The following is a 21,245-nucleotide window of genomic DNA, read 5'->3' on the forward strand; positions in this document are numbered from 1 at the left end:
GAGATTCCAGTTGCCAGTCTCAGGTCCCAGCCTGGGTTTCCATTCACTCAGACCGGCAGCGGGCTGAGCAGGACTGGTGGCTGGGACCCCAGACTCGCAGTGGACTGAGCTGCTCACCCAGGCCGGCCGGCAACTGGGACCCCGACTGGCAGCGGACTGAGCCACTCAACCCCCCACTCAGCCCACTGAGTGAATGGAACCCCAGAACGGCAGCGGGCTGAGCAGGGCCAGCGGCTGGAGCCCAGACCGGCAGCAGGCTGAGCGGGGCTGGTGGCTGGAACCCCAGACAAGGATCACACTAAATTGATAAGATCTGCATTTTAGTTTTATTTTAAATGAAGCTGCTTAAATATTTTAAAAACCTTATTTACTTTAAATACAATAGTTTATATAATGTAGACATAGAGAGAGACCTTCTACAAATGTTAAAATATATTACTGGCATGCGAAACCTTAAATTACAGTGAACTTGGCACACCACTTGTGAAAGGTTGCTGACCCCTGCTATAGATATTGCTTCATCTGCTCCTGAAATGCAGCCATCTCTGATGGCAGAAACAATGTAGCCTAGGAAATAAGGGTAAATACTATGTCCAGTGAAAAATACTGAATAATTTAGGTACAGTTGGCAGAATGGATTTTTATTAACTTCAAGTAGTTAGGACCTCTGTTTTTTTAAAGTTTTAGCTGAAAGATGACACTTCCAGAAGCATAGTGCCTCCTCAGAGCTAACTGGGATCTTTTTTTTTTGTATTAACTGAGAAGGAGAAAAGTTACCTCACACAACAGGTTATGAGGCGCTATTGGACATGAATATTTTTCCATCCAAATACTGACTAGCTCCAGTTATGTGCTCTGCTCCCAAGAACTGACTATATCACAGCCTAAAGTGATATGTCTGTTGACAAAACACAAAGGCAAAAAGCAAATGCAGGAGCAAAGGCAGCGAGTTAAACGATTCCATTTACAAAAAAGAAGCTCATCATTAATATTTACACCTCAATGAAAACATAACTGTTCAGTCAAAATGAAAAATGGAAAGACACAAACATCAAAAACGCTTAAAAGAAAAGTCAAAGATACAAAAAGAAATGAAGCAGCAAAAGAGCCCCCACCTTCCAAACTGAAGAGACACTGGAAGTATAAACCATTTTTATGCTGTGTGTGTGCGTGTGTCAGAGAGAGAGAGAGAGAGAGAGATACACATACATATGGTTAGGCAAAGGCATATGTAAAAGAAAATAGGGGTGCACTGGCAAATTTGTCACTTTTGAATAGTGGGGGAACTATAGAGTTAGTTTTTTTTATAGCACCTCACTGTCACAAACAGCAGAGTTACAAACTGACCAGTCAACCATTTACCTCATTTGGAACCGGAAGTGCACTATCAGGCAACAGAAGAGCCAAGACCATAAAAAAGGGCAAATATAGTACAGTACTGCATTAAAAGTAAACTGTGAAAAAAGGACAAAGCAGCATTTTTCCTCTTCGTAGTAAAGTTTCAAAGCTGTATTAAGTCAATGTTCTGTTGTAAACTTTTAAAAGAATATCCATAATGTTCAGAGTTACGAACATTTCAGCATTTTGAACAACCTCCATTCCTGAGGTGTTTGTAAGGCTGATGTTCTACTGTATCTAAATACATAAACTTGCACAGACTGTGGTAGTATTTTATTACTATGAACCTGAATTATCTATATTCCCTTGTGCTTGATGAAGTTTCTTAGAAATGAAATCATACAGTAAAACAATACATTTTCCAGTTGACGCAGTGCAAAGGAAATGAGCCTTATTTTTTACAAGCATGGAAACAGGTTGTCCAAAGGGAATAAGTGAGAGAATTCCAGCTTAGTACATTTACTTTAGGATCAAAATGATTTTAAATATACAGGAACTGACTTCCAAAGGACAATGTTACAAAAAAAGTCCACTTTGATGTCTAAACTACTTTCATTTATTTTATTTGTTAAATATATTTTAATATATCTTGGCAGGTTTAGATCCAGATAAACATCTAGGAAAAACATTGGATCAAATGGAGCCTTATCTTTTGGAGGTAAGTATAACTTAAAGCATGCTCAAAATATGCAATGTTTCAAAAGAGAAATTATATGTATACAAGCTCACTTAATAAAAATAATTTAATTCTAGAAACAGTTACTTACTTTCAGAAACAAGGTGTTAGGGTAAAGTTTGTTTTGCAAACTGTTCTGTGTACTTCATATGAGAATGGAACTCCTGTTAAAGTCAGTTGGCAAGAGGTGTCATGTCGTATGTTTTGAAAAGTAAGACAGAGGATAAGAACCCTCAGTATTAAGGGCAAGCTGACTTTTAGGTAATTATGATGGTCTTAAATACCCAAAAGTAATGTTAAAGTGGCTGATCATGACAGGGACTATCAGAATTAGATAAGTATGAGTACTGAGAAATAAAACATTTTGGAATTTGAAGTGGCAACTATGTATTTGGGAATCTATTTGAAGCAGTTTTGTGCTCTGAAGCAGATGTGATGTGTGCACAACAGTAAAGATTAATTTTAAGGGTTTTCTGGGAAGGTGTGGGTTGGAAAAATCAAGAAGGAATAAGTGGTTGTTTCCTTTCCCATAGCATGAAGAGTGATGACTCCATCAAAAGTCACCAACTCTCTTAGAAATAAGAGTAAAGAATATGTATTGTAGTTAGAATATAGTTGATTTCTGCAATTTTTTTTTAAGTTTTCTAATTTTAACTAACAGGGATATTGTATACTAAGCATCCAAATATAGACAATATTTAACCTGATACTTCATTTACAGGGAACTCTTTTCTCAGTATGGTCTCCGTAGCTTGTGTTGGCACTGAGATTATCTGAAAAAGAAAAATCTAGGCAGGAAACATCCTGCCTTTATGCTAAAACATTTTATTGGCTGGAGTTGCCTCCAAAACCTGCTCCACTGAAAGGGGTCATCTTGGAAAGACTGGAGCATGCACTTAGCCCCAGAATTATTGATGATATGCAGCCTCCCCAAATCCTCCCCACCATTCATCCAATTGTGGAAAAATTGGAAAGAGTCCAGCGGAGGGCAACAAAAATGATAAGGGGGCTGGAGCACATGACTTATGAAGAGTGGCTGAGGGAACTGGGATTATTTAGTCTGCAGAAGAGAAGAATGAGGGGGATTTGATAGCTGCTTTCAGCTACCTGAAAGGGGGTTCCAAAGAGGATGGATCTAGCTAGACTATTCTCAGTGGTACCAGATGACAGAACAAGGAGTAACGGTCTCAAGTTGCAGTGGGGGAGGTTTAGGTTGGATATTAGGAAAAACTTTTTCACTAGGAGGGTGGTGAAGCAGTGGAATGGGTTACCTAGGATAGTTGGTGAATCTCCCATCCTTAGAGGTTTTTAAGGTCCCAGCTTGACTGAGCCCTGGCTGGATGATTTAGTTGCTGGGATTGGTTCCTGCTCTGCGCAGGGGGGTTGGATAGATGACCTCTTGAGGTCCCTTCCAGCTGGGGTTGACCAGATCACCCAGGTCAAATATCGGGATGCAGGGGGGGCGGACGGGGGGCAGAGGGGAAAATAATGGCGCACAGCAAAAAAAAAAAAAATAATCCCCCACCCCCGATTCCTCCTTCCTCCACAAGTGCTGGAGGGAGGCCCAGGAGACTCAGGAGAGTGCGGGGCTGAGGTGAGTGTGAGTCTGGCCTGGCCCCGAGCAGGCAGGACTCGGGCGCGGTACCTGGAGGGAGAGTGGGGGTGGCCTGCGGGGCCAGGCGGCGGCTGTTCTCCCCACCTGGGCAGCGGGACTTGGGAGCAGCCGCTGCTGCAGCTCCCATTGCCGCAGAGGGAGGAAGCGGCCACTGGCCAAGCTCGGCGGCTGCGGCTCTGGTGCCCACGAATCCCCCGAGCCCGGGCCTGCTGCAAGGACCCAGCGTGCGCGCGCCCAGCCCCTGACCAATCGCCTCTGGGCTGGCTGCGCATCTGGTGCAATCCCACGGGCTGCCCCAGTCCCCCCATCCCGGTCGGATCCTGCAGGGAAACGAACGGGGCGGGGCTGCCGATGCCTCCGCCGCGGGATTGCATCATCTGGGCAGCCAGCCCAGATGTGACTGGTCAGGGGCTGGGCGCAGTGTGCGCGTTGCTGGATCCCCGCAGCAGGCCCGGGCTTGGGGGGTTCGGGCCCGGGCGCCAAAGCCGCAGCCACTGAGCGCCACGTGCTTGGTCGCTTCCTCCCCCCACGGCAGTGGGAGCTGCAACAGCGGCTGCTCCCGAGTCCCGCTGCCCAGGTGGGGAGAACAGCCACCGCCTGGCCCTGCGGGCCGCCCCCCTACTCTCCCTCCAGGTACCGCACCCAAGTCCTGGCTGCCCGGGGCCAGGTCAGACTCACACTCACCCTGGCCCCTCGCTCCCCTGCGTCTCCTGGGCATGGCATGCTTGGCAAGAGGCGGGGATTTGGGGAGGGAGCCAATGGGGCAGTGAGGGGGCGGGGATTTGGGGAGGGAGCCAATGGGGCAGTGAAGGGGCGGGGATGGGGGTGGGGTTTTGTGGAGGGATCCAGTGGGGAAAGGAGGGGGCGGGGGAGGGCACGAGCCCTTCCAGGCTCCAGAGCCTTTGCTTGTTTGTCCAGTGTCCTGACTTAACATTGGTCGGGACACAGGACAAACAAGCAAATATCGGGACAATCCCGATAAAATGGAGACGTCTGGTCACCCTACTTCCAACTCTGATATTCTATGATTCTTTGACCAGTTCAACTGCAACAGTTTTACTGCTAAACGGTCCCCCAGAATTGAAGTAGGGTTGTAGCAGGAAGGATTTGTCCTGAAGTATATAATTACACAATCCATTCCTTTCCACTAGAAACTAATGTCCCCAAGAGCATTGACGGGACTCTTTTCCTTACACAGACTAAAATTAGATAATCGTTTGGCTAGATTTTTCGTTCTCCTGAACATGAAGCACAACACTTAGATATGTTGTTCACTGTTTTGAGGAACCAAAGATTGCACATGTGAACGTGGTTTTCTGTATTTAATTGTATGTCATGTGGAGTTGTGTGGTTGCAGAATGAAAGATGGATGCTGCAACACAGACGCAAAGCCATCACCAAGCCTTATACAGATGTTCAAACTTTTTTGTGACTTGTTTGTCAAGAAGGTTTTCCTTTAGGAATTATGTGAATAACTTTGCTGAATAGAATTTCATCATAACCAACTATGTTTCTTGGAAGCTAAAATACACCACTAAGTTTAACAAAGAAACAGTGCTGTACCATGAGTTTCACAGATGAGGAAACTGAGTTACTGTGAGGTGAAATGATTTGGCCAAAGCAGCATAGGAAGTTAGTGTGAGAACTTGGGCTAGAACCCAGTTTTACCAACTCCCAAGCTGGTGCTCGAACCACTAGAGCATGCTAGCTCCTTGTGTTTACCACTTGCCGATTACATTCATGGGATAGCTTCACATTTTATAACATCTGCCCAGAAACAGGGCTGCCCGGGGAAAGGGGGGGTGGCAAGTGGGGCAATTTGCCCCCGGCCTCGGGTCCTGCAGGGGCCCCCACAAGAATATAGTATTCTATAGTATTGCAACTTTTTTTTATGGAAGGGGCCCCCGAAATTGCTTTGCCCCAGGCCTCCTGAATCCTCTGGCGGCCCTGCCCAGAAGCATAACAGTTGCAATATTTAATTGCTGATTCAGTTTTTGCCCCTTGTCTTCTGTGTGTGGTGGGCGACCAAGTAATGCCCACTAGCTCATATTGCATTTGAGGCTTTGTATACAAACGAGAATCCACGTGCAGTCCTGACCAAATCAGTACAAGTTAAGACTTTGGCATTTGTTTAGCACAACAAGAAAGAAACCTCTCTCTGGGAAGCAGGTTTATTGACTAGCATGTGTTAGCTACGTGTATGTACTACACAGGATGCAGTGGAGATGGCTTGGGAATGGTAAATTCACTACATTCATTATTTGGAGACTCTTTGGGGCCAAAGGTAATGATAGACAGTTATATGCAGTTTAAGACCATAATAAACACTATAGTGGTTTTATTTTTTTCCCACTGACTTCTAAAGTTCACTTAAAAATAAAGTTTCCATTATGCAGAAGCTGTTTCTACAAGATCCTGATAACTGTTTGCAAATGAAGTAATAAGATACTTTTGTGGTGATCATGCAATTATGACTAATGTACTTCAACTCAGACTATGTACAAGAAGCAAAAGGAACTGGAGCTTGGGGTACTTGGTGAGGGAGAGTAGAGGAATAATGTCTGACTGTTGGAAGCCTGCTAGATTAATAGGAGTGGGAAGATGCCCCAGAAATGGGGTGGTGTGTCAGTGAGCCCAGAAAATAAGAGGAAAAATGGTAGAATGGAGCTGACCAATCTCTGGGAGCAAGAAGGGTGTCTCTGGCAAGAAAAAAAGTGAGAGGTGAAAGCAGGAGAGAGGGAGAGAAACACACACAATAAGTAAGCCTTTCCTATGTTATTTTTCATTTCTAATTTAAGTGTCAAGATATTAATTAGTTGCATAATAGTGACAGCAAATTTATCTATGTTGTTCCACAACAGAAACTTTATCCCTGTGAACAGAGAGGACTAGATCCTCAACTATTGCACACTGGCATTGTTCCATGACCAGTAGCTCTGTGATAGGGGTTTTCAAACTTCATTGTACTGTGACCTTCTTCTGACAACAAACATGACTACACAACCTCAGGAGCGGGGACCGAAGCCTGAGCCCTCCTGAGCCCCACCACCCCAGGTGGGGGGGCCAAAGCCAAAGCCCGAGGGCTTCAGCCCCTGGCAGGGGGCCTGTAACCTGAGCCCTGCTGCCCAGAGCTGAAGCTCTCAGGCTTTGGTTTTGGCCCCAGCAACTCTAAGCCAGTACTGGCGACCCCATTAAAACAGGGTCATAACCCACTTTGGGGTCCTGACCCACAGTTTGGAACCGCTGCATGATCTGAGGAGCTTACCCCTTTGTGAATAAGAAAATGAGAAGTATTTTTAACAACATAATAATTGTGTCTTCAAACTCTTGCATGACCATTCAATAATTGATTTTAAATAATTTTGCGTATAGGCTAAAACATATTTCCAATATTTACTTTGTATATGTGAATGAGAGAGAGAAAAATGATGATGGTGTTAGTCCTTTTTGATTATTTTATTTGTCTCACACATTTTTCCCAGTCCTTGTTGTCTATGGTATCCAAAGTTTCAAAGTAATTCTTACCAAAAATGTGAGCTTGGAGCATAATTTAGCTGGTAATGAAGTAGAGAACATTTCACCTCTAGGTCACTGCTATGAATGTAGCACATAGTAGTAGTGACCAGAAGTCATTGCTGTCTGATGTCTATGTAAAATGAGTTGGCAGTCTCATTGCAGCTCCTAGTATACTCGTTAATGGATCACAAAAACTCTTTACAGTTGGCTCCTTGTTGACCATCTCAAAAGAAAGGCAAGGACTGAATTGGTATAAAGGACAGAATTAACTTCTTACCGGGGTACCCCTCCAGCAGAGTACTGAAATAAGTTGGCAGGACAGCATGAGGAAGCTTACACAGCTAACATTGTTCTGTAGCTCTTTTTGTGGTATGCATGCTATAAAAGTCAGCACAAATAAATTACTTTTACTAGGTAGGTGCCTTTGACATAGTGAAACTGAAGCATTAACTACAAACTGAAGATAAATGCTTGGGTTTATGATTTTTAAAAACTTATTTTCTAGCAACCTGATGAGGTCTTTCATATCAGAAAAACAGACAGAAACGAAGGGAAAAGGAGAGAACCCAAACATGGTGAGGGGGCAGAGAGGGGACATGATGCCTTTGCCAAATCAAGGAAAATATCACATTAACTCCATTAATAAGGCTGCAGCTCTCACAGACCCCTGAAGGCAGGAGGAGCCCAGAGGCTCCCAGTTCCCTTGGGACAGAATATCTCTTTCTGAGGAGCCCTTTCAGACCCACCTGCCCAGTTCCCTAAGAGCTGTGAGAATAGAGGCCACCTCCAGGCTCTCCTCTTTCATTGCTACTGTTTGTGCTTCTCCCATCCCAGTCCTGTATATCTAAGGTATTTAAATAACCCAATAGTGACTGCACTATTTGAGTGCCTCACAAGATTTTATATATGTAAGTCTTCTGTCAGCTAGGTTGTGAGGTATGTGCATTTTACAGATGAGGGAACTGAGGCACATAGAGACTATAGGCCAGATTTTCAAAGGTGTTTAGTCACCTAAAGATGCAGATATGCATTTATTGGGATTTTTTGAATAGCACCTAAGCAGGGTAGGCATCTAACTCACACTGAAATTAATGTGAGTTGGGTGCCTAACTTGCTTAGATACTTTTGAAAATTCCACTAGAGGTGGAGGGAGATAGGTGCCAGCTACCTTAGAAAATCTTGAACAATGACTTCCTTAAGGCCACCCGTAAAATCTCTGGTGTGGGAGGGAATTGAACGGAGGTCTCCCAAGTCCCAGGCTAACACACTAACCACTGAACCACCCTTTCTTTCCAGATCACACTCCCACTGTGAAAACCCCTTGTGGCTGCAGTTACAGAGTCAGAGGCACTCTGCCCCCAATATACCCCATTGTCTCTATGCTCTGATTTCTGATAGGCAAGAAGGGTGAGTGATTTTATAAATCCACACATCTAGTCTCTATGGTTTATGCTCCAGCCATATATTAGATTAATCTAGCTGAGTCTGTAGAGGCTAGTCATGTTTAAATGTAGAGAGTTCCACTTCCTGTTTTCTTATTCTTTCCTTGGGAGATTCTGCCTCAGCCCATAAAAAAGCACTTAAAATCAAGAGTCTCCTGGTTTGGAGAGTGACAGAATGGGCCTGCAGTGCTATCATTGTGCCATTTTGCAGAGAAGGAAATTATATATATGTGGCTGTGATGCCACCTTCTTGCCCCAACTCTGATGTTCTGTGACCAGAGGCAAAAGCATCAGGGTTGAGTTGTTGCATAACCCCCCCCCCCCCAAAAACACTATTTTCCTCTCTCCCTGTCCGCAGTGGAGATAACACTAATAGCAGGTATAAAAAGCTATTTACTTACTTTAACTTGTGAAGTCTTTATCAAACCGAAGTATTAGCCCTTTTTGCTGGTGGAGTTTAGTTGTGAAATGAGCTTTCTGAGAAAGGTAGGTTAAACCAAAGGTTACGATTTAAAGCCTTTGTCTTTGGGAAACATTTCCCATAGTAACCAAAGTGATGCGAGGAGAGGGGAAGAAGAGAAGAAACGTTGGATAGGGGAGAGCCAAGGGAATAAAGGGACATGGTTGCTGCTTCCCCGTCAGTTCCTTCTTACTACTCATGGTGGGAGGTGGAACTCCGTGCTGCTTCTGAGCTTTGGCTAGACAGCCTTTGTAAAAAAGAAAAAAAAATCTTGTATATAGTTGTGGGTTAGTTTAGTTTAGTGTTAATTTAGTGTAGTGAGTAAGTTAGTTTAAATTGGGATTCACTATGGAGAAATTCCCAAGTTTTAAACGTGTCATGTGCAGGGCCATGACTCCTCTTAGCGATAAGTACAAAAGTTGTCTAATCTTCTTAGGTGAGCGACATGAGGGACAAATGTTCTATTTGTGCCCCCTTTGAGACAAGAATTTAAAAAACAGAGGGATTTCCTTCTTAAAATACATCTTCTCAAAAAGGCAGTGCATCCCAGAGGGTCCTTCTGGCTGCCTAGCCATGTATATGTTGAATGATTCCTGCGCTGCTCTTCAATCACTGGGTATCTACACTCCAGTAACAAAGAGGAAGCAGTTCAAGTCCCAAACAGAAGACAGATCTTACCATCATCAGAGATTTCAGGATGCCTCTAGAAGATGATCTAAGTCTCCTAGGCATCACGCATTGGCATTGTCCAGAACACACCTTTCTACACCAGACTTTGATGACTTTGAAGCAGTCATTTTGATATCTCAGTTGAAGACAATGTCTCATCTTCTACATACATCTAAACCCTCTATTGTGGAAGTACCTTTTTCTCTTTTACTATGCATTGGCAGCGATTATATCAGACAAGTGGGTCATCAGCACAGAAAAAGAGGGTTACATTATACAGCTCACCCTCCTCCCTTTCCCCAATCCACCTTCCCCATACCTTTTCAGGAACCTGTCTTACAAGACTATTTTAGATCAAGAATTATCATCTATATTGGAATTGGGGGCAATAGAGGAAGTTCCTTACCAGCACAGAGGGAAAGGCTTCTTTTCCTGCTACTTCCTCATAATCACAAAGAGAGTTGGGTTTGACTCATTCTGGTTTTAAGAAATCTGATTGAATTTATCAAAAAAAATGACATTTAGGATGGTCACCATGGCATCTATTGTCCCTTCCTTGGAGACTGGAAATTGGTGTTTGCCAGTGACCTGCAAGATGCTTCTTGACATGTGGAAGTACATCCCAGCCACTGAAAATATCTTCAATTCATGGTTCCCATCATGCACTACCAATGCACAGTGCTATTCTGCAGCCTATTGTTAGCCCCCAGGGTGTTTTCCAAGCTTATGATAGTGATAGCAGACCATCTGTGCCATTTAGGAGTTCAAATATTTCCTGTCCTAGGCGATTGGCTAGTTCAGGAAGAGTCAAGGTCTCCCATCCATAACAGCATCCTTCTTCTCAGACATCTATTCTGTTGTCTAGGTCTAAAACTGCATGTACAGCAATCAAAATTACATCAAACACAGCAAATAAGTTTAATAGGGGTTGATATCAGTGCCACAACTGCCATGGCTTACCTCCTGATGAACAGGTTCCAGTTCATAGCCTCTGAGAACTCAAGAGCAACTTGAGAACAACAGTGCATTCTTGTGTACAGCTCTTGGGGCATATGGTCTTATGCATGTATATGACTTAACATGCCAGAATTCCCCTCATATGTCTGCTGGGCTGGCTATTGTCCAAGCAGACATTCGCTGGACATACTCATTTGCATACCCTATAAGTGTGTAAGTCCCTGAATTGGTGGTGAGACCCTACAAATGTATGCATAGGGGTTCCTTTCCAGCCACCAGAGCCAACTATGACATTGATAGGAGACGTGATAGGTGTTGGGGACCCATTTGGGCAAACTTCAGTTCAAACCCTTTGGATGCCTCTGAAACTTTCATTCCATATAAATACGCAGGAACTTTGAGATATCGGGCCTTTGAGATGTTCATTTTCAAGTTCTCACTGACAATCCCATTACTATGTTTTATCGGAACAAGCAGGAAGGTGCAGTGTCATCTCAGCTGTGCCAGAGAGCAATCCACTTCTGCCTAAAGAACAGTATCTTCCTAAAGGCCTTTCATCTCCCAGGGCTGAGAAACACTGTTGTGAATCCCCTCAATAGGAATTTCATAGACCATCACAAATGCTCAATAAAAAGGAGTGTTCTGCAAGGAAGCTTCCAGGAGCGGGAATACCCAATAATTGACTTTCAACCACTCTAAACCCCAAATGGAAGAGATTTTCTTCCAGGTTCTGACACAGATGCCTTTCTTCTTCCATGTTGAGCCACTTGCTGTACGTTTTTCCTCCAGTCCCTCTGATTCCTAGGAAGCTCAGGAAGCTCAGAAGAGACAGAGCAGCCTCATAGCATTTATTTGGCCAAGGCAGTGCTGAAACAAAGATTTACATCAACTCTCCATTCATCCACCCATATCACTACTTCTGGATAAGGATCTTTTGTCTCAAAATCAAGGTAAATCACAGCATCTAAACTTGCAGTCTATTTGCCTAACAACATGGATGATCTCTGGTTGAGCCATGAAGAAAGAGTTTGCTGCTGAGAAGTCCAAACCATTCTGGTGAACAGCAGAAAAAATTCCGCCAGAGTCACTTATGCAGCAAAATACAAAAGGTTTTCAGTCTGGGCAGAATCTCATCAGCTATCTCCTGATAATACAGACATTAGACATATACTAGACTACCTGAATAGCATCAGTCCAGTGAGAGTCCATTTAGCAGCCATTTCTGCAATACGCCTCACCAGTGGATGGTTTTTTTGTAGCCCTTGATATTTGGATTTTTAAAGGGTCTTATCAATGTGTACTCTTCAGTGTCCACTTCATTACCTTTATGGGACATAAACTTAATATTGATGTGTCCCCCCTTTTAGCCTTTCTCCTGCAATTGCTGTCAATGAAAACATCGGTTTTGATGGCAATTACCTCTGTAAAGAAGGTGTCAGAGTGCCAGGCACTTCTAGCTTAGCCTTCTTTCTTTCAGCTTGGCTGGTCTTAAGATTCCTTCTTTCGTGACCTGCCTATCTCTGAAATCTCTTTGCCAGAGGGCTACTTTCCCTTCCTTACATTCAGGGTGGAGTCTATTGAGCCATATATGTCCCAGTTCTGCAGTAGTAATTATCCTGCAGCTCCCTGTAGGGTTCCAATTTGTGCAAACAGAGTGAAGCAAAAGGAGAATGTTGCCACCGTATACTATTGATAGAATGCTGTTACCCAGTTAAAACCTAAAACATTTATTTAAAAATTAAGTGACTTTCTTTCCATGAAGAATTATCAACCCTCACTGCCCTGAAAAGTGCCACTGATGAATATGTAAGGCATTTCCGCACAAGATTGTTACCTACATGGTACTTTTATTGATTCATGGTTGGTTGAAAGTAGTCTGTTGACAATTACATTTCAGAATTAATTCACAAATTTCAATTATTTTGATGTCATAGGTCAGTATTTAGAGCATGATCCTAAAGTATTATTTTTCTGACATCAAAACTTCAGCCTAGAGCAATAGGAAACAGTACACCCCAGTGAACCCACTACAGTAACTCCTCACTTAAAGTCATCCTGGTTAATGTTGTCTGAGGGGTAGGCAACCTATGGCATGTGTGCCAAAGGCGGCACGCGAGCTGATTTTCAGTGGCACTCACACTGCCCAGGTCCTGGCCACTGGTCTGGGGAGCTCTGCATTTTAATTTAATTTTAAATGAAGCTTCTTAACATTTAAAAACTCTATTACTTACATACAAAATATATAGTTATATTATAGACTTAGAAAGAACCTTCTAAAACATTAAAAATTGTAACGACGCAAAATCTTAATTAGAGTGAATAAATTAAGACTCGACCACTTCTGAAAGGGCTACTTCATTGTGCTTTTTTATTACTGACAAGCGAGAAGATGTTGTTTAAAGATCGCATTCCCTTAAATCTTGCAATCACTCTTTTGTCCCGCTTGCAGGAAGTGCCCATTGCCAGCCATTGGGGGTTGGAACAGGGTGGCGCGCCCCATCAGCATCCCCGTCTATTCTCTGTGCAGGCAGCGCAGCAGGCATAGCCAACAGGTACATTCCTTCTACGTCGATTCTGCTCTCCCGCTGACTTGTCCTGATACCTGTTAGGGTGACAGATAGAACATAAATATGGACAACGGTTCGGGGGAGTGGGGAAAGTGTCGTTGCAAGCAATAACAAAAAAAACGAGAGCACTAGAGGAAACAAACAAAAAGAGCGCCGGAGCATAGGAAAATAGTGGGCTATCACCCATCGACTCTCTCGGGAGCAGCAAGCGGCACCCGCTGCAAATCCCGGAACTCACGCCCCCTTTTTCAGAAAAAGGCCGGGTTGGAAAAAGATGTCAGAAATCAGAGACTCTGCTCCTCTATCTTCCTCTTGTGATTGCTGCCTCTCCTTGCTCCTTATCTGGGGGAGGCTGGTCACCTCTCCTCTCTATAGATATCATAAGAGACTCTCGTCTCCTTTTCTACTAAAAAAAATCGCTAAAGATTATACGTAGTTCTTTCTGATTATATCCGGAATAAGTTATGAGTAATAATTCTCTGGCTCTATTTTTATTATGGAGAAGTCCTATGATTGCGTTATGATGCAAAAAATTGCAGCTGAGTTGTGAAAACATAGAAAATTGTAGAAAAGTATAACAGACTTTATTATTTTGGTATAGAGTCCATATACTTTTCGCAATCGCTGGGGTCTGGGCTGAGAGTGAAACAGGGGTGGAAGACCTCAAGTTGCCACTAGGGCTGTGGTGCCCACCGGCTAACAGCAGGGGCGCACTCTCAGCCGTGGGCGGGACTGCTAAAATCTGGTGAAACCTGAATTGATCTGAAATTCCTCAATATTGCAGTTTAGGGCCATAATCGTATTTTAGTACGTAAAATAATTCTATTATTCTGACAAGAAAGTTAATTTTTGCTAAATAGGTAGGTATGATTATATAATGAGATGAATATTGTGTTGCTCCAACTAGTCTGTGACCAAAGCAACCTTGGTTAAAACAGATGTTGTGGCAACATGCGCAGACCCTAATCTAGTGAACTTAAAAATATAACTCAAACAAGAAAGTCATATTGCGACAATATGTTTCCTTATAGAGAATTAAGAAATTGTGTTATGAACAGTTGCACCAGAATTATTCATTGTTGCTGTGGTGAAAATAAGTGTATGGAATGTTAATACCTGAATATGTCTGCGAGAGATATAAAATCTGCCTTCAGCAGGATTGATCAGTAATTAATGGCTTTCCTCACCGATACTAAAATTCTTGATAACCGCCTACCCATTCATGGTCAGGGCAGCAGAGTATGTAGATAAGGCTTACTTGTATACATAAACAAGATTTATTGTATTGTGATGCTGATTTCATCTAGTTAAAGGTTTCAGAACTGCGGTTTGTATAGATCCATTAGACCTAGAGAAGGCTAGAGACATAGTCCTCTCTGCTCTGGCAGGACCAAACTGATAAGACACCCTGATAGACATTTCTACTACTCGTACTATCTCAAGAGAGATTCAAACCCCGATCACTTAGTCCAGGTTTAACTACCCTGACAGTTAGGAACTTTTTTCTGATGTCCAACCTAAATCTCCCTTGCTGCAGTTTAAGCCCATTGCTTCTTGTTCTATCATTAGAAGCTAAGGTGAACAAGTTTTCTCCCTCCTCCTGATAACACCCTTTTAGATACCTGAAAACTGCTATCATGTGTTTTAGGTTTAGAATTGGACTGGATATCAACTTTTCTTGAGTGGTGTAATTTGTAAATATAACAAGAGGTGAGGTTGTTTTGACCCGTTACAAATAATGAGGCAAGATCCCTCTCTCATGAAATTTAGGTTTAGCTTTACAAGTTATTCTTATTGAGTTGTCACATTTATTATGCATGTCATATCTAGCTTGCAAAACAAGATAACTCAAGTCTGTAAAAAATGTTAGTGTTTTAAAGTATTTGAAAGCTGGTTTCTGTCTCACTGATGGCAGCTTGGAAAATATAGCTCAGCTTCTTTTACTTCTAAAAGGCACATTAAGAGCCTGATCCTTTGAGGTGCTAAGTATCTTCAGTTGCTAGTGACTTCACTGGGAGTTTAGAATGCTCAGGACCAAATATGATCCTAAGCCCAGTGGCACTGAAAGTTGGGATTTCCCAACAAGGACAGCAAATTTAGACTCTCAGCTTTGAAGTGTTTGATGTTGGTTTCCAGGAAGAACTCACAGCACTCCAGGCTTAAAAGCAGAACCATCAAGTTTAGAAATAACTTACACAGTAAACATTCATTCCTTATTCTCACTGTGAAATATTTTTAGCTAGGGTACACCTGTAAAAATATCAAACTTCTTTGTCCCTCAAAAATACACACATTTCATAGTTTTTTTGTTTTTTTAAGACAGACAAACCTGTGTATTAGTTTTATTTTTCAGTAGCTCTATTTAGTATTCATTGCAGCAGACACTCTTGGCAGGAAAAAGAATAAAAGGTTCTGACTGTTTTGTAAGTTGTCCATTCTTATTTTATCTACATTAATTATTTTTGGTAGATTTGTCCTATAAAAACCTTGCTGCACTTTTTGACAGGTGAAACTGTCTTGTATGTCAGGAGTATAATTTTTGAAAACGAAGGCTTGATTAAATGTATGTTTGGTTATTTTTACACATGGAAATATTCTCTCTTTAGGAACGAAATGCCTGTGATAGCTTTGGCTTTAAAAAGATAATTTTATCTTTATTTAAGATGAGATTTGAATTTTCCATCACAAAATGAGTAAACAGTCATGTAGAATTTTATGACAGATACCATCTTTGTCTGAGCTATTAGATATTTTTCAGAAATAAAAGGTTGAAGAGAGTGCAAGCAAAATGGTATTTAACATTTTCCAGCTTCATATTCAGTGTCAAAGGGCCATGATTAAAAATCTGATCCTGTAAAAGGATTAAGTTCTTTGTACTACTTTCTTTTTTTATGTCTGTGTTCAGAGTCCCTGGTGTTCTTTATGCTAAGGTGATGACTCAAGTCATCCAGATCTATTAAAAATATTTTAAAAGAAATACTTATTAAGGAAAACTGAAAGCTTAACTTACACTCTCCATACTCAGGAATACTAGTACAGTTTTATGTAACATATCAGACATATCCGTTACTTGAAATCCTCTGGTAGCATTGTAAAAATAAATCCCCTAATATAAAAGTAACTTTGGTCTTGTGTAAAATATAAACAGTTTCACTGAAAATATATCTATAAGACTAAATGCCTGTAAAAATAATGTTGCCTTAATTTATCCTGGAAAAAAAAGGAGATGGGGGACTAATATTTTTGATCTCACTTCAATTAGAGACAGATACAGATAGTTACTCTATCACGTATAAGGAATGAGCTGAGGGTGCTCAACATGTTAAGCATCAGATGCATAGTTTACAATGATTCAGAACTGAATTAAAGTCACAAGGAGTCGGATCAGCAATGACAATAATAATAATTAATAAAAATTACACATAATAGATTTTAAGGCCAGAAGGACTATTGTATTATCTTGTCTGACATCCTGTCTATCACTAGCCATTAATTTCATCTAATTATCCTTGTATTGAGCCCATTGACTTCTGATTCTGATTCATTGACTTCTAAAGCACATCTTCCAAAGAGGAATGTAGTCATCATTTGATGAGCTCAAGACATGAAGACTCCACTACTTCCTTTGGTACTTTGTTTCAATGGTCAATCACCATTACTGTTACAAAAAAAGAAAAGTGTGCCTAATTTATTATTTGAATTTGTTGGGCATCAGCCTCCAGCCACTGGTTCTTTTTCCACTAGATTAAAGAGTCCCTTACTACTTAGTATTTTTCCCCCCACAAAGTTACTTGTACTGTACAGTATAAACAAGTCACCTCTCAATCTTTTTTTGATAAGATAAACAGATTGAACACTTTAAGTCTCTCACTCTGAGGTATTTTCTCCAGCCCTTGAATAATTTTTGTGGCTCATTTCTGCACCCTTTCTGGTTTTTCAAATGTGGACTCCAGAACTCTACACAGTATTCCAGTGTTGGTCTTACCAGTGCAGAATACAAAGTAAATCATAGAATCTTAAAAATGTAACGCTGGAAGGGACGTTGAGAACTCATTGAGAATTCATTGTGCTCAGACAGGACCAAGTAAACCTCCTTACTCCTACTCACTACTTCCCTGTTTATCCATTCAAAGATCATATTCGCCTTTTTTGTCACAGCATTACACTGAGGGCTCATGTTGAGTTGCTTGTCCCCTGTGACACCTAAATCCTTTACAGAGTTACTGCTTTCCAGGATGCAGGCCCCCATTGTCTTGGACACATATACAGACAGAGAAGGTGCAAGTGATGTGGTTTAATTAGGCAGCAACTTTATTAGTTCAACTCTTCTGGGAACTATCCAGCTAAAATATGTACAGTGCAGGTCATGATTTCCCCTGGTGGAGAGCTGCTGTTAGCCCACCACCCCACCTTAGTATGCCCTAGTCCATTGCTGGAAGCCCACTGCCTTCCCCTCGTTTGAGGGTTAAGGGTCTGGGGAAGGGAAGTTGTCACCTCACTTTACCAGACATTAGGAGTGAATGAGTACCTCCACTGTACACTTGCCAACAGTTAGCTTGACTGCCTCCCTTCCACCCCAGCTGTGTACCCAGATGTACTATGTCTACACTCCAAACTAGGAATCTGATTCCCTGCTAATGTATACATACTTCCGCTAGCTCTCATTGAGCTAGCACAAATATCAATAGCAGTATAGCCGCAGTAACATTGGTAGCATCAGTGGAAGCGTAGCTGAGCTGTGCCAAGTATATACCCACTGGTTTCAGGCAGGTTTGTACTCAGAAGGGCTCAGCCAGGCCTCCTCTGCCGCTACCACTGCTACTGCATCTACACTGCTGTTTATACCTGTGCTAGCTCAATCAGAGGCCTGGTCTACACTATGCGTTTAAATCGATTTAAACAGCGTTAAATCGATTTAATGCTGTACCCGTCCACACTACAACGCTCTTTATATCAATATAAAGAGCACTTTATATTGATTTCTGCATTCCTCCCAGACGAGAGGAGTAGCGCTAAAATGGATATAAACATATCAGATTAGGGTTAGTGTGGATGGAAATCAACGTTATTGGCCTCCGGGCGGTATCCCACAGTGCACCACTGACCGCTCTGGACAGCAATCTGAACTCGGATGCAGCGGGCAGGTAAACAGGAAAAGCCCCGTGAACTTTTGAATTACATTTCCTGTTTGCCCAGCGTGGAGCTCTGATCAGCACGGGTGCCGATCAAGTCCCAAAATCCAATAAAAGAGCTCCAGCATGGACCGTACGGGAGAATCTTGGATCTGATCGCTGTTTATGGGGAACAATGCTGTTCTATCAAAAGCCGTTACAGAACATGAAATGCCAAAGTGTTCGAAAACAATCTCCAAGCTCTACACAGCGCTGCGTTGACAAGCGTAACGGGGAAGCCAGAGACTCAACATGGACGTCATGGATGGAGAGGGGAGCTGGGTAGGCTTGAGCTCACAGCTATCCACAGTCCACAGCAGTCTCTGAACAAGTATTTTGCATTCTTGGCTGAGGCTCCCAATGTCTGTAGGCTTCAACACAGTGTCTGGCGTGGTTCAGGAATGCTACCTCAGTTCTTCCCCCCCCACCAAGTGCAAGAAAGAGGGACAATCAATTCTTACTTCTTTCCGTGTCACCCTGTGTGTACTGATGCTAGCTAGTAAGACGCAACTGCTTGCGGCAGTGAAGAGCATTATTCGCTCTCTTCGCCTCTCTTGTGGCAGACAGTGCAGTAGGATGGTAACTGTCCTCATGAACCCCTGAGTGCTCCAATGCTTTTTAACTATACGGGGCACCTGACGATAAAACAGGAGAATATTCTTCTAGGTCGCTCCCCAGCTAGATAGGACAGAACCGCTAGTAACCGTCCTCATTTCTAGCAAGTGGGGGCTGCAGCTTCAATCAGCCCTCCCTTTCTGTGTAAAGAAAAGCATCTCTGTCTCCTGGACTCGTCATCAGCAGCGCATGCTTGGGCTCCTCCCCCGCAGCCGCTTATTGTCCCTGCTGACTGTCGCTAGCCCCAGGAGGCTGCCTCTCCTCATCATATTATTATCTCACTAAACAAGTCTCATGTTCTCTATTCTCGCAATTTCTTCACATCTCATGACACAAATGGGTGAGTGGGTGGACACTGCCCAATGGTAGCCCAGGAAGATGGGGGAGAAGGAAGCCAACGGGGGGTTGTTGCACGGGGCGACCCCCCCGTGAATACTGACATTGAGAGCCAGCTGTGCTCTTGATACTTCTATGTCCTCTAGTACACTTGCCCCTGTTCTATGGCAGGACATACTGACACTCGTATTTGATGAAACCATAAGGAGGTTGACCTCGGGAAGTCATTTCCAGTTGTTACTTTTTGCGCCCCGGCCGATGCTCTGGCCAAGGGCACTATCCTGATACACAGATCAGTACAGCGGGGAGAGATAACCGCTCTCATTGGCCAGTTTATCAGGCAGTGAGACGGTAACAGAGACGACTTGGTAACCATCTTCTGCTATCATGAAAAGCAAATGTAAATGCTTTTGCTGTGTACGACTGGAGTATCGCCTCTGTCGCGCATCCCAGTTACACATAACGGGTGCCAGAAAAAAAAATAAAAGCTGAATGGGGTCTTCTGGTGTGCTGGCTAATGGATGTCTGCCAGGAGCAATCCAGGGAAAAACGGTCAGCGAAAGGATGTCAGCTGTTGTTTTCCTGGAGGAAGTGACTGACGACCATTTACCAGAACCACTGCCGACAATGATTCAACCCAGAATTCCAAAGGGGCGGTGGAGACTGCGGGACTATGGGATAGCTACGAATGAGAGCCTACCCACAATGCAACGCTTGAGAAGTCGATGGCTTAGCCTCGGACCATGAACGTACAACGCCGAATTACTGTGCCTAGTGTGGCCGCGTGAAATTGAATTTATAATATCAGTTTTATGAAACCGATTTTAGCTAATTCGATATTATCGCGTAGTGTAGATGTGGCCAGGGTTAGCGTGAGTATGTGTACACAAGGAGGGGGTTCACACTCCTAGTTTGTAGTGTAGACGTATCCATAGTTAACAGTTCCCTCCCTAACACTGGTCAAAAATATATCCTTCCCAGTAAGAGAGGTGTATCCTATTGTCCCAGAATAATTCATGTAACATATATGATTTTTTGGTGGCTAATTGCCAAAACTCTCCATTCCAGATGCTTCTGGCCTTTTCAACCAGTGGAGGCCTGGTGGGTTCCTCTGTGTACTCCACTGCAGCATTTTAGATCAGTGTACAGTCACCTGCCTGGAAAAGGCCCTGGATTTTGCCCTAAATCTCTGTCTCTGCTCCATTTGCCCTGATGGAAACCACAGACCCAACTCCCCCCAGTGCATTCAAATCAGCTTTCAGTGCTGATTCTGGCATCCAGTCTTGCCATTCAAGGAAACCCTCCATGCACATAACTCCCAATGAAGTCAATGGAAACTCCACAAAGGGAGAGATTGCAGGATGAACCTCTTAAAGGATAATACAAGAGCAGGAGTAACAATGTTTATAACTTTCTTAAAAAGAATGAGGACCACTTAAAAGTCAAATTATAACCACAAAATCATGAGGTGCAGGAGTGGAATCTTGAGTCTAGAAAAGCTTTGTACTGTGTCCAATTAGCATTTTTACTGTATCATAGATTTAATATGTGCTCTTGGCATAATTAAATTCCTACGTTGCATGGTTACCACCTACCATTACAGTGTTATTAAAACAGAATTAGATTGTACTGTTCAAGAGATTGGCTCTACGCTCTTTACTCAAGCAAAACTTTGGATCGGGCCTCAAGTGAGAAACTGCTAAACTGAGGATTTAGGATGATTAAAACCAGACAATAGTATTCTTTTACAGCTGTTACATTTACTTTCATGTATGCTGTATCTGGCTTGTCTATCAGGTAAATACAAAACAAAGTGCAAAAAA

General features: G+C 42.8%; 1 protein-coding gene across 2 annotated transcripts in view; it reads left to right on the forward strand.

Annotated features, from left to right (window-relative positions):
* Window positions 1-21,245, forward strand: part of DPH6 (diphthamine biosynthesis 6) — a 435,665-nt gene that overhangs the window by 167,680 nt on the left and 246,740 nt on the right. For both annotated transcript variants that reach the window (XM_075065492.1, XM_075065493.1), the window contains exon 6: window positions 1,995-2,056. In XM_075065492.1, coding sequence (XP_074921593.1) covers window positions 1,995-2,056 — 62 coding nt within the window. The remainder of the gene's footprint in view (window positions 1-1,994; window positions 2,057-21,245) is intronic.

The sequence above is a fragment of the Chelonoidis abingdonii genome, chromosome 4, assembly GCF_003597395.2.
Source record: "Chelonoidis abingdonii isolate Lonesome George chromosome 4, CheloAbing_2.0, whole genome shotgun sequence".
Lineage (NCBI taxonomy): Eukaryota > Metazoa > Chordata > Testudines > Testudinidae > Chelonoidis > Chelonoidis abingdonii.